Source organism: Acanthopagrus latus, chromosome 9 (genome assembly GCF_904848185.1).
Source record: "Acanthopagrus latus isolate v.2019 chromosome 9, fAcaLat1.1, whole genome shotgun sequence".
Taxonomy (NCBI): Eukaryota; Metazoa; Chordata; class Actinopteri; order Spariformes; family Sparidae; genus Acanthopagrus; species Acanthopagrus latus.
In genome coordinates, this window is record NC_051047.1 from 8,134,843 (window position 1) to 8,146,917 (window position 12,075).

The 12,075-nt window shown below is 41.8% G+C and overlaps 1 protein-coding gene across 3 annotated transcripts in view; it reads left to right on the plus strand.

Moving 5' to 3' along the window:
- Positions 1-12,075, plus strand: part of si:ch211-269e2.1 (cohesin subunit SA-2) — a 16,862-nt gene continuing 4,787 nt past the window's right edge. For 2 of the 3 annotated variants that reach the window (XM_037108957.1, XM_037108958.1), the window contains exons 1-25: positions 1-151; positions 593-690; positions 766-853; positions 1,373-1,537; positions 2,414-2,510; positions 2,621-2,697; positions 2,795-2,866; positions 3,866-4,070; positions 4,152-4,303; positions 4,388-4,461; positions 4,548-4,671; positions 4,760-4,858; positions 5,396-5,475; positions 5,589-5,696; positions 5,784-5,904; positions 6,055-6,172; positions 6,719-6,822; positions 6,944-7,036; positions 7,177-7,263; positions 7,693-7,893; positions 9,074-9,150; positions 9,245-9,332; positions 9,450-9,530; positions 10,234-10,326; positions 10,417-10,591. In XM_037108957.1, coding sequence (XP_036964852.1) covers positions 641-690; positions 766-853; positions 1,373-1,537; positions 2,414-2,510; positions 2,621-2,697; positions 2,795-2,866; positions 3,866-4,070; positions 4,152-4,303; positions 4,388-4,461; positions 4,548-4,671; positions 4,760-4,858; positions 5,396-5,475; positions 5,589-5,696; positions 5,784-5,904; positions 6,055-6,172; positions 6,719-6,822; positions 6,944-7,036; positions 7,177-7,263; positions 7,693-7,893; positions 9,074-9,150; positions 9,245-9,332; positions 9,450-9,530; positions 10,234-10,326; positions 10,417-10,591 — 2,629 coding nt within the window. In that variant the 5' untranslated portion in view covers positions 1-151; positions 593-640. The remainder of the gene's footprint in view (positions 152-592; positions 691-765; positions 854-1,372; positions 1,538-2,413; positions 2,511-2,620; positions 2,698-2,794; positions 2,867-3,865; positions 4,071-4,151; positions 4,304-4,387; positions 4,462-4,547; positions 4,672-4,759; positions 4,859-5,395; positions 5,476-5,588; positions 5,697-5,783; positions 5,905-6,054; positions 6,173-6,718; positions 6,823-6,943; positions 7,037-7,176; positions 7,264-7,692; positions 7,894-9,073; positions 9,151-9,244; positions 9,333-9,449; positions 9,531-10,233; positions 10,327-10,416; positions 10,592-12,075) is intronic. The other variant, XM_037108959.1, reaches the window with a different exon arrangement.

Here is a 12,075-nt window from a genome sequence, read left to right on the forward strand (position 1 = left end):
GTTAGGCTGTCCGGCAGCTTGACTGTGAGAGCTGTGGGAAAAAGAAGCAGGATATTCATTGAGATGTTTGTAATTTGAGTAATTTGACAGTCTTCGGAATAAATGTTTCACACCAGTGGATACAAAGGAAGGATGAATACATGTAAAGAGGGTAAGTTTGAAAAGTTTACGAGCAATTGAGACTACCGTTTAGCTGTCAGCTAGTTTTAATCTTTGTTTTACAGTGCACACCGCAGGACTACTTCAGGGAAATATTACTGATATTGCGTTGTGTTTTTTTGTTTTAGTTGTAGTTTTAAATAATGCGTGCTCGCAGACAGAGTCGAGAGATGGCACTGTTACCCTTCTCCGTCTCTACTCTGCCGAAGTGTCCTTGAGCAACCCTTTACATCCCACCCAGCTCCTACCTGTGGAGGAGGCCAGCATTCCAACATTTACATGTCCCCTCTCACTGCAGATAGAGTCTCTGTTGGCTATTTATTCATGATTATAGCAACCTTCTATTGCTACAAGTCCAATATAGAATACATGTAATTGGCTTCACAGGCATTCAGATATTTGCCCGGTTTTTACCTTCATGCTTGATTTCCAGATGCAGAGTCACACACCTGAACCTGTGTTGTAAAGGCCTGAGGAGGACATGATACCAGAGCCCACAGCTACAGCTGCATCCAGGCCCTCAGAGCAGAAGTGAGTGTGTGGAGTCTTGAGCACCACTTTCGTTTTCTCTTCATGTAATCTAATTCCGTGTTTTTGACTTCCCAGTGAGAACTCTCAGGATGAGGCAAACTCCTCGGGGGCTGTCAATCATTCAGAGGATGAGTCAGGGAACGAGAACAGACAAAAGAGTGTGGTGGGTGTTTATCTTTTGGATTTAGTGCTCAGGGTGTTGACCAGGAACAGTAACCAACCATGTTGGTTAAGATTTATACCTCATAACCACAATTGGTAGATATGTTGATATATAGTATGAACATGTGTAAGTCACTAGATATTCACATACACACTTTACGTGACTTGAACAGAGCCACTGTTAATGTTATTAGTTACACTTGCTAATGGTAGGGGTTGACTGGATATTTTGAGAGATTAGATTATCAGTTGATCAACTGACAGACAGACAGATGTTTTTTTTTTCTGTTAAACAAAAACTTTTGTAGGTAGGTAGTAAAATCGGTATGATTGGGACTGTAATCTCTGGGTTAGGGTTAAAATGGTAAAATTCTCTAATAGCTAAAGCTAATTCTTCAATCACTTAATCATGTGTTGAAAACTATTTAACTAAATGTTAATGAAAAGTTAACGAGAAAAAGTGCATCGCTCCACAGACTGATCTGTACCGTCCCACCTGTCGCGTTTTGATAACCCACAGAGACGAAGAAAGAGGGCACACAAGGGCTCGGAGAATGTCAAACAAAAACGTGCCAAAGCCGGCTGCAGCGGTGTCAGGAGAGCAGGAGGCAGCCCCCGTAAAAAGAGGCATGTGGAGGCTGTCACCCTGTTCGAGGTGATCACCATGGGCCGGAGTGCTATGCAGGTAAGATTAGCTCAACTCAAACTGTTATATACACTGATCAGCCACAACATTAATGCCACTGACAGGTGATGTGAATAACAGTGAGCATCTCGTAACAATGCAATGTTCTGACTCTTTGACACACACCACCTGTCCGAACGCCATTGCAGACCAAGTACACCCTGTCATGGCAACAGCACTCCCCAATGGCTGTTGCCCCCCAGCAGGAAGAGGCGCCCTGACACACCACAAAACTTGCTCAGGAAGAGGAATAGAGCAAAGAGCCCAAGGTGTCAAACAGGCCTCTGAATTCCCCACATCCCAATCCACTGAGCATCTGTGGTACGTGGTGGAACAAGTCCCCAACCCCCAATATACAGGACCCAAAGGCTCTACTAGAGGTGTGCCAGACACCACAGGACACCCCCAGAGATCTTATGACCATGCCTTTACATGTCAGAGTTGCTTTTGGCTGCACAGGGATAACCTGCAAAATATTGAATAGGTGATCTTAATGTTGTGGCTGATCCGTGTATTTGTTTTAACTCTAGATTGTCTTATAAATGTAATCTGATCAAATTACACTGATCTGGGTATTTATTTTTGTCAGTAATGTGAGTAACATGTACAGAAAACCTTTGTTCACCTTTGATTTATCGTAAAAGAGTAGCACTTTATCATCCTGTTGGTAGGTTTACATGCACATTGACATTCCAGTTATACTCAGGATATGTTCAGCTAACGAGCAGCTGCATGTAATCAACATTTACAAAATAAAAAAAAGAAATCCATAACCTGATTGTAAAAAACATGTGAATGTACAAACTGAAAAAAGCTTTTATTGTCTGGGTTATTATCAAAAAACACACCAAGTGACTCTTGTATGACGTTGAGCAGGTGGTGATTGATGATTGGATCGAAGCGTATGTAAGGGACAGAGACTCTTCTCTCCTGGACCTCATCAGCTTCTTCATCCAGTGCTCTGGGTGTAAAGGTATAAGATACTACACACACACACACACACACACACACACACACACACACACACACACACACACACACACACACACACGTGTCAGGTCAATGTTTCTGTATCTGTCGCAGGTGTGGTCACGGCAGAGATGTGCCAGAGCAAAGAGGACACTGACGTCATGAGTAAGATGGTGGAGGAGATGGATGAGGTAAGAGGTCTTCACTCAGAGTTTTTTCCTGCGTCAATCATTGTCACATCTGTTTTTAACACTTTGAACTGAATCTGTGTGACGGGGTGTGTTTCAGGTCGCTGGTCTGCAGTATAAGAAGTTTCTCGCCTTTCCATGGATCCTCACAGTCACATGGCCCATGGATACAGTCAGTTGTTTTAAGTCTTATACCATCTTCTATGAGAGGGTCTCAGTAATTCTTAAATAACCGTTATATGGTTCTGTGATTTCAGGGAACAACATACCAGTGTTTAGATTTATTTAGTGTGATATTGTTTTGATCGCTCACTCTCTTATTCACTCGTTCAAGTAAGAATCTTAATGAGTTGAGATATAGGACAGTTTTAATTCATATTTATTTTAGGTCAGCGCAGTGTATCCGACACTGGATTTTTCATTCATTGGTGAATTTTTTGGGGTTTACTATAAAGTGTATACATATACTTTGAATCCAGACCCTCAGTGACAGGAAATTGACAAAAAGTACATATAGAGAGCAAATATGGGAGTGGCATCGGATGCAGCTTTGACATGTTCAACCTGTCATTTCCGTACCTTTATTTATCCATGGTAGGTTAACAGAGCACAAATCCTGTTTTGCAGGAACAATCGTACAGTTTTACTGTAGGGGCAACATACTCTCATACCAAAACAAGTGAATGGGCCGGGCCTGGTTGTCAGCAATTGTATGTGTCTCAGTAACTCTCATTCACACCTGGAGACTGTTCAGTCTGAATTATTGAGCGTCTCCACTGGAGCAGTTGGGGGTAGCGCTAATAGATAAACCATGCATCATTACATCTGACACTGGACTATATTTGATAAGCACAAATACACCATGAGCTCACCGTGTAATATTATACACCACTAATGTCTTTCACAATCTGTGATACCTGTTTGTCTCTTTTTTGTACGTTTTACCACTCAAGGACTATAGTTTCCCTTCCCTGTTCTGTACTGCATATGGAGAGGAATTCTCCCATGACCTTTATCTAATTGGTTTAAACTCCTTGTTCTGAGTGATTGAGTCATGTCCTGTCCCAACATAATCCTTCACATCAGGGAAGGGAGATGCCAGATAACTGTGCCTGCATGTGAGTCATTGCTGCCCTTCCAAGTCTGTTCTTTCCCTCTCTCTCCACTGTAGGATAGTGTGGAGTATCCTCTGATACAATCTGGACCATATGGCCGCTGGTTCCACTCCGAGTTCTGTGACTTTGTGTCAGTGCTGGTGGCCCAGTGTCAACACAGTGTCATATTTGACAGTTACCTGATGAACACCCTCATTTCACTGCTCACCGAGCTGTCCAACTCTTACATACGGGCCTTCAGACACACCTGCACTCTCGCAGGTGAGGAATATTAAACACACACACGTGCAGATACATAAACACATTCAGTAACTAACTGTACTCTGGTCTTGATCTGTTAAGCGGTGAAGCTGCTGAGCTCGCTGGTTGGTGTGGCACTGAGCCTGAGTGTCAGTATTGAAAACAGTCAAAAACTGTACGAGGTGCAGAAGTCAAAGACGATGAGACAGAAGAGCACACTGCAACTGGATAGAATACAGAAGACGATCACAGAGGTGAGACAAGTTTCACTTTGGCTGTGCAGAGAGCAAGTAAGTGTGAATGAGTCATGTCCAACTCGTTTCCTTATGTTCTTTAAGCTGCAGGAGAAGAGGGCGGAGATAGAGAGCATGATGGACATCGTCTTCAAAGGAGTGTTTCTGAAAAGATATCGGTTGGTATTCCGACATTGTTTCGGCACAGCTTTCAATGTGCAGCAGAGTGTGAGCTAATTTAATGATTTAATGTGTACCTGTGCAGCGATGTGCTTCCTGAAATCCGTTCCATCTGCATGGAGGAGTTGGGTTTGTGGATGAAGCGCTACAGTTCTGCATTCCTCAACGATAGCTACCTCAAATACATGGGCTGGATGATGCACGACAAGGTAAACATCAGCATACGCACATAATGTGACAGAAAAATAACTGGTAGGTACTGTACACACTCGGCATTGTCTCTGCGCTGACTTTCAGATACCAGATGTGCGTCTGAAGTGTGTGTTAGGTCTGCAGGGTTTGTATGGAGATCCTCTGCTCCTCCCTAAAATGGACCTGTTCACCAGTCGCTTTAAGGTAAACACTTCTGGTTAAAGCTGCACTAATGGACTGTGACCAGGGGTAGAAAGACATCAAAACAAGCACACAGGTTCACAACCATCAAATATCAGCAGTTCATGAAGTTATCACAATGTCCTTTCTACACAATTATCAGACAGAGAACAGTGGTAACACACCTGGATTCATGTTTCTGGCAATGTGGCAAATTGAAGTCCAATATTTAGTCTCTCTTTTAACTATGTTTGGTCTCCAACAATTCATACTACTACTTTTTGGATTGGAAATTAGGTTGATGAGGGTTATAAGACTGAACCAAACAATACTCATGCAGTTGTTAAATCTAAACAAGGAGCTGAAAAAGGCTTAAAAGCTCTGTAGAGATGCAGATTTTGGTGAGAAGGCCATTTTTCTGTCATTATGAATGATACTGCAAACATCCGTTTCACATTCCACAGTGTCGATTCAGTGTTATTTAGAATACAAGTAATGCATGTTTAGACGAACATGTATGAATACGTATTGACTCATACATGTTTACTGTTTGTGCTCCAGGACAGGATGATCTCCATGACCCTGGATAAGGACAATGAAGTGGCAGTACAGACCATGAAGCTACTGGTTCTCATCTCCAGGTGAGTCACCAGCCTGTTTTATTGTCATTCTTATGTTGTGCTTATCATTTTCTACTCATCCTTAATGTAATCCTTCTGTGTTTCTTTGCATCAAATTACTTCTGACTCCTCAGAACATCTGATGATGTGCTCAGTCCGGAGGACTACAAGCAGCTCCTCCAGTTTGTTTACTCCTCACAGCGCCCTCTAGCAGCCACAGCAGGGGAGCTGCTCTACTCAAGGTATGCTGACCTCCTTCATTTTGATGAAACAATCAAGCCAACAAAAACACACAGTTAATCAGTGTTTGCACGGATATTTTTGGTCAGGCTTCTCAACACTGTAGCCCCTGCATCTGATACTCAGGATGAAATGAATGAGGAGGAGACACATAAACAACAAACATTTATCAAGTTGAAGGCTCTGCTGCAGTTCTACCAGGAGTCTGAGGTAAAAACACTTTTTTTTTTAATCCAAGGCCCTTGTTTTATCTGAGAAAAGGACTTGGACTAACTTTATATTGAGATCATGATGCTGTGAGTTGTCTTCCATGGTGCAGACATGAGCTAATACGTCTTGTCTGCGTTATTACACTTTCAGCTGCACAAGCATGTAGTGTACCTTGTGGACAGTCTGTGGGACTGTGGTGGAGCCCTGCTGAAGGACTGGCCTACACTCACATCTGTGCTGCTGCAGGACCCTTCCTCACAAAGTCCAGGTAACTGTGACATGTGCATGCTTGTTTATTTGTGGTGGAGCAGGCAGATGTGGTCAGGTATCCTTATATTTACAACTATAGAGCACTAAAGGCTTAGTTTCACACACACACACACACACACACACACACACACACACACACACACACACACACACACACACACACACACACACACACACACACACATTTAATTTTTTCACACACAGTAAATTTTCTGTACCAGTGCAGTAGATTCAAGGTGGAGTTGAGTTCACAGCTGAAATCAGCTGAACTATGATATTTGAAGAACTTTGAACATTCAGCCAGTGAAGTGCTATGAAGCTTACAGGAGCAGGTTAGGGGCCAATCAGATTTTAGCTGGGGCCACTGCCCATGTTGCCCTGGATCCCATGATTATGGATGAATATGGTCATCCAGAAGGATTTCTTTAAATCTAATGCGTATTTATGACTGAAGCATATTTGTCAAGCCACCATTTAGGGGAGATTATTTGATATGCATTAAGTCCATTGCAGTCATTATCTGTGTGTGTGTGTGTGTGTGCAGGTCTCACTCAGGCAGAGCAGGCTGTACTTGTGGAGGTCCTGGTCGCGTCCGTGCGACAGGCCTCAGAGGGGCCAGCCCTGGCAGGAAGGAGCGGAGCAAAGAAGGTCAGTTGGAGATGTGTTTCTGACTCCAGCAACACTTTATGTCTGATGTGATGGAAGTGCGAACATACTGGATTATAATTTTAAGAAATCAAGAAATGAGTCTTTGTATCTTGATGTTTAGGTGATGAGTGCCAGGGAAAAGAAGATTCTGGTTGATGACAGTGCTAAGCTTACTGAACATCTCCTCACGGTGCTTCCTAAGCTATTGACCAAGGTATTTATTTCACACATAAGGGTCCATATATGAGCCAGTCCGATTCTGTACGAAGAACATACAGATAGCTGTGCTGCACAGTTAGATTCTGAGCATTGCATTATGATAATGTCTATTCTTTAATGATTTTGTTTGTGCAGTTCTCAAGCAGCTGTGACATTGTTTCCTCCCTGATGAAGATTCCTCAGTACTTCCTCACCGAGTGTCCCGAGGCTGAAAACACACAGGTCTGCTTTCCAGCCTTTCACTGTGCACAAACAACATCCGGAGGAAGTTAATGAAAAATGAATGGGGTGACACAGTTGCTTCATGTTGAATATTTTTTTGAACCATGTAATTAACACTGGACTGTTTGACCAAAGTATTGGAGCTATGAAATAAAACCATTTAAGAAATGAGACAATGAGACATTATCATATTATTAGTTAAAGTGGGTAGTTAACTATAGGTTTATTATAAAACAAAGGTACAGTTTACTTAAAAGGATGAATAACTTGTCAGAATCACTTCAAATCACCTCATGTCATCTACTATCTGCTCAATCAGCTATTTTTGTGTATATTGATTTTATTTGTCTTAATTGTTATTAGCTCTAGGGTTTGTCACTAAGTTGTCCATGCATTGAAATCGGTGTGCATTGTTCTCCTGCTCTTCAGGCAGTGTCCAGCCTGATGACAGAGATTGGAGCTGTTTTGGAGCTCCACTCGGACCCTGCTGTCCTGGAGGCTGCCGCCCGCACCTACCTCAGTCTGTGTGGGGAGGAGACGGCTGGCTGCTCCACAGCTCGGGCTGCCAGAGACTCTCTGGTCCAGCGCTGGGTGGACCACCTGACAGCACTGCTGGGCGACTCACTCAAGGTGAGGGGCACTGTTACAATGTCTGTATACATCTCAGGGGACATTTAAGAACACTTCTGCTCCAAAAAGTAATGCACATTTTTTGGATTTTTCTGAAAAATGTGCATTACTTTTTGTAGCAGAAGCATTTTGGCTGCTTTTTTGTTGAAAATGTTGCATTAGTACCTTTTCAACCTGGATTGAACCACAGTGGATTGTTATATGATGTGTCGTGTATTTACTCAGTTTGGAGTTGCGGACCACTTAAAACACATCCCTGTATGCCAACGATCGCTGTAGGACAGGCATGCCTGACATACTCTGGCAGAGGCATGACTGGAGATCAGAGGCAGAGTACAACAGTTCAGTTGCAGGGAATGTTATTTAGCATGGCTAAATGCTGCAGAGGGAACACAACAGACATTTCTTTGTATGTTACACTTGCAATCAACTCAATTGTGCCAGAGTTTAAAACACACAGTAATGAGCTGCCTCATATCCTGGTTGTTTACTGTTATTTTTAATCCGTTGATGTGGACAAACAGTCAATGGTGGGAGCAGCATGCTAGTAGCATAACAACATAGCAGCTCTGCCTTTTGCCTTTTGATCAGTGGGGATTCCCAACACGTCACACATGGACCATGGAGTGACACTCATACATTGCCGCACAAGCCTGAAGCGTTTTGCTGCACTGCCAGATTTGGTCCTAATGTACCGTAAGAGAAAAACACAGGCTTAAAAAGACAGAGACTAAGTGAACAGGAAAAAAGGCAGGAAAAAGGACAAAGAGAGGAAGTAAAAAGGAAAACAGGACTCTTGTTTCAAAATAAAACTTCAAAATAAAACATGAAGTAACCAAAAACTCAAACCATAACACATGCATTTTTTACGTACAGAAGACATAACATTGTTATGACGCAATGAGTTTTGTCAAATTGCAAATTACATGCCAATTTCTACATAATGTTGCTATAATGTAATGTTGAATTCAGAACTTGTAGTGGAGTGTTTTCACAGTTAAGCATTACTACTTGTACTTAAGTAAAAGGGCCAGAATACTTCTTCCACCAGTCACCACAGCTTTATACTAAGAGTGCACAAGCCTGAAGTATTTGGAGGTGTGCCAGACATCCTGGTATGCAATTAATAAAGAGCTTTACCTGACAACATGACTTATTATTTCCTGTTTTTCTGTTGTAGGGTGACAGTTTGTCTTCCGACAAGGAGAAAACTGGAGAAATTCTAGCCACACTGAAGAAACTCAGAGCTTTCCACAAGTGAGAGTCGTTACAATGAAGTTTGTGCCCACAGTGTTCTACCTGTGATGTATATTCATTGGTTGTATGTATATTCCTCTTCATCTTTTGTCAGCTGTCATGACCTCTCTCGCTGGAACCTGTTTACGCTGTTGTCTCCTCTCCTGTCAGTGGAAAGCAGCCAGGGAGGAGCACTACCTGAGGTACCAACACAAAAAAACACACAGAAAATCTCTTTTCTTCAGATCAAGTTTGTTGATTGAACTTTTTTATCCAGTGCCTTAGTCTTTTCTCTCCTTTCCATTTTTGTTTGTCCGAAGGTGCTGTCTGAAGTGCTGCAGTGTCTGTGTTACTCCATGCTCTGGTCCCTCAACACAAGTAGTGAAACTCTCACCTCCAGAGTGAGTTCTGTCCACTGATGCTTTCACCTTGTATCAAGTGGTATCAAGACTTCAAAATAAGACAGTAGAAAATTTCTATGAACAGCCAACTTGAAAGTGCCGAACATAGTAATACATTTTGGCAATATACAGTATTAATGTATGTATTTAAATGCATTGGAGTTCATATGTTATGATTTTTGCTTGCACCATCAGTGGGCAAAGCGTCAGTCACAACACATTAGACACATTAGAAGACATTCCTTTGTATCATCTTCAGTTGCTTGATTATGAAATGCAATACCATGTACAACTAAATTCAGACTAAATAGATATACAAAAAAATGACTAAATAGACATTTTAATGCCTTCAGAAGAAACAAAACAGCTTTTTTTGTGCTAGAAAAGTTTCATGCCTGTGAAGACAGGAATCTGTTGAAGCTTTTGTTTTACATAATACTCACTAGTGCGTTTTGGAGAACAGGCTGCTGCTGCAGCACTCCACTGCTGCATAAATGCATCTTTTCTGATTAATTTTGCTGCATTATTGATTAATAAGTGGTCACTGCACTACAGTGATTGTGGTGCTAGAATATGCTTGAAGTCTTAAGTGATTACAAGCAGCCAGTGCACAAGTTGACATATTAGATCAATTTTAACCTTGATGTTACAGTCATAAAACCACTATGTCCATTATCAGTGTGTGTGTGTGTGTGCGTTTTAGGAGAAAGCTGCGTCTCAGAGGCTCCAGCTGCGTCTCTTCTGCGAGAGGGGTCATTCTTGTCTCTCCCACTCTGACCAGGAGGTGCGACAGCAGGTGGGATGGACAGGAAACTGATGTATCAACGATGGCACTGTTAAATCTTTGTTGTAGCCTCTCTAACTCCCTCTAATTTCTCCGCATCAGGCCTTTCTGGGCATCTGTGATGTTCTGACGGCTCATTCCTACCAGCTACACGTGTGGGATCCCACCTCCTTTGGTCCATTGCTCTACACTCCCAGTCCCAAACTGCAGAGGGCGCTGTTGAACTTTGTTTGCGTGCACGTCTTTGTTGGACCAGACTGTGACAGCCAGGGCAGTGGTGAGACCTCAGCCTGTGTACATGAAGCCTTTTTCCACTTATTTACCATCCATGTAAATATATTGAGCTTACTGTTACCTCACTTGGAGGTTTGAGCTTCATTGCGTCAATAACATTGTGTCATAACTAGTGACATCACTTGTGTCCAGCAGTTAAACTTCACATTAAAGGAAAGATATAGAGATTCTCTTCAACAAGGAAATTTTTATGGGCAAAAAGTAGTCTGGAGGATATTTTAGGAAAATATTTTTTAATTTGTATTTTCCTAATTCATAAACAACATTTTTTGTTTAATTAGAGACAGATAACAAAGGCCTAGAGGTGTAAGAAATACTCCAAAAACTAAAGTGAAAGAAACAAAACAACCATGTAAAAATATTCCATTGCAAAAAAAAAAAAAAAAGAACAGTGCAATAAAAATCCTCCTAGATGTATAAAGGTATCAGCTTCAAAATGTACTCATGTATTAGAAAAATGGCTGAGTCTAATTAAATTATAATGAGTCTATTAGATTCTTAATACATAAGTAGCATTTTGCTTTTGTAGCAGGATGTCATTTTTCTTCTATGATTTTATTGGATATTTGGATGGGCCATCAAACAGTTTAAACAAAACCATGCCTTTGGCCTGGGAACAGCATTTTCTTGGATTTTCTTATCACATTTATTAATGTAAAATCTCAATCTACAAAAAAGTAACAGGTAACTGTACCTGTCAAATAAATGTGGTGCAGTAAGAAGTACAATATTTCCCTCCAAAATGTAGTTGAGGATGAAATAGCATAAAATAAAGATACTCAAATAAGGCTGTGACAAATGATTACTTCCACTGTTGATTTTTATGATGATTTATTTTATCTATCTATAAAACGTCCCAAAAAAAAAAAAAAAAAAGATTGTGAAAAATGCTCCTCACAATTTCCCAGAGCCCAAACTGACGTCTTCAGACGGCTTCTTTTGTTTGACCAACAGTCCAAAACACAAAGACTTTTCATTTACTGTCATAAATGACAATGTTCAGATCCATATATCAATCGGCAGATCTTTTTCCATTCTCACACAGCTTCCTTGCAGTGATCTGCCCTGTACCAAGGCAGCGTGTGGGACACTCAGGAGTGAACACACACTGCACTACTAATGCACAGTAGATGGCACTCTCACTCTTTCGGAGCGCAGCATCTTTTCTCGGGGCCCTCGGAGCCTCTGAGTGAAACATTGAGTCAGTGCACCATCTCACCGTGGTGAAAACATGCAGATATTAAATGCACAGCCACACGTTGGGCTTCATACCTCGCTGCAGAGCTGCCCGCTGACTGTAAATGGGCTCTGATTTCCAACCTGACCTGACGATTGACCCCCAATTACAAAGGAAGCCCTGTTAATATCCGCAAACTGAAACTGGCTCGACTCATTTGTATGAAAGGATGTTCGACTTTGTTATGCAAAGTGCTGCAGCTTGTAAACTGGTGACGCCGGTGTGTTCCT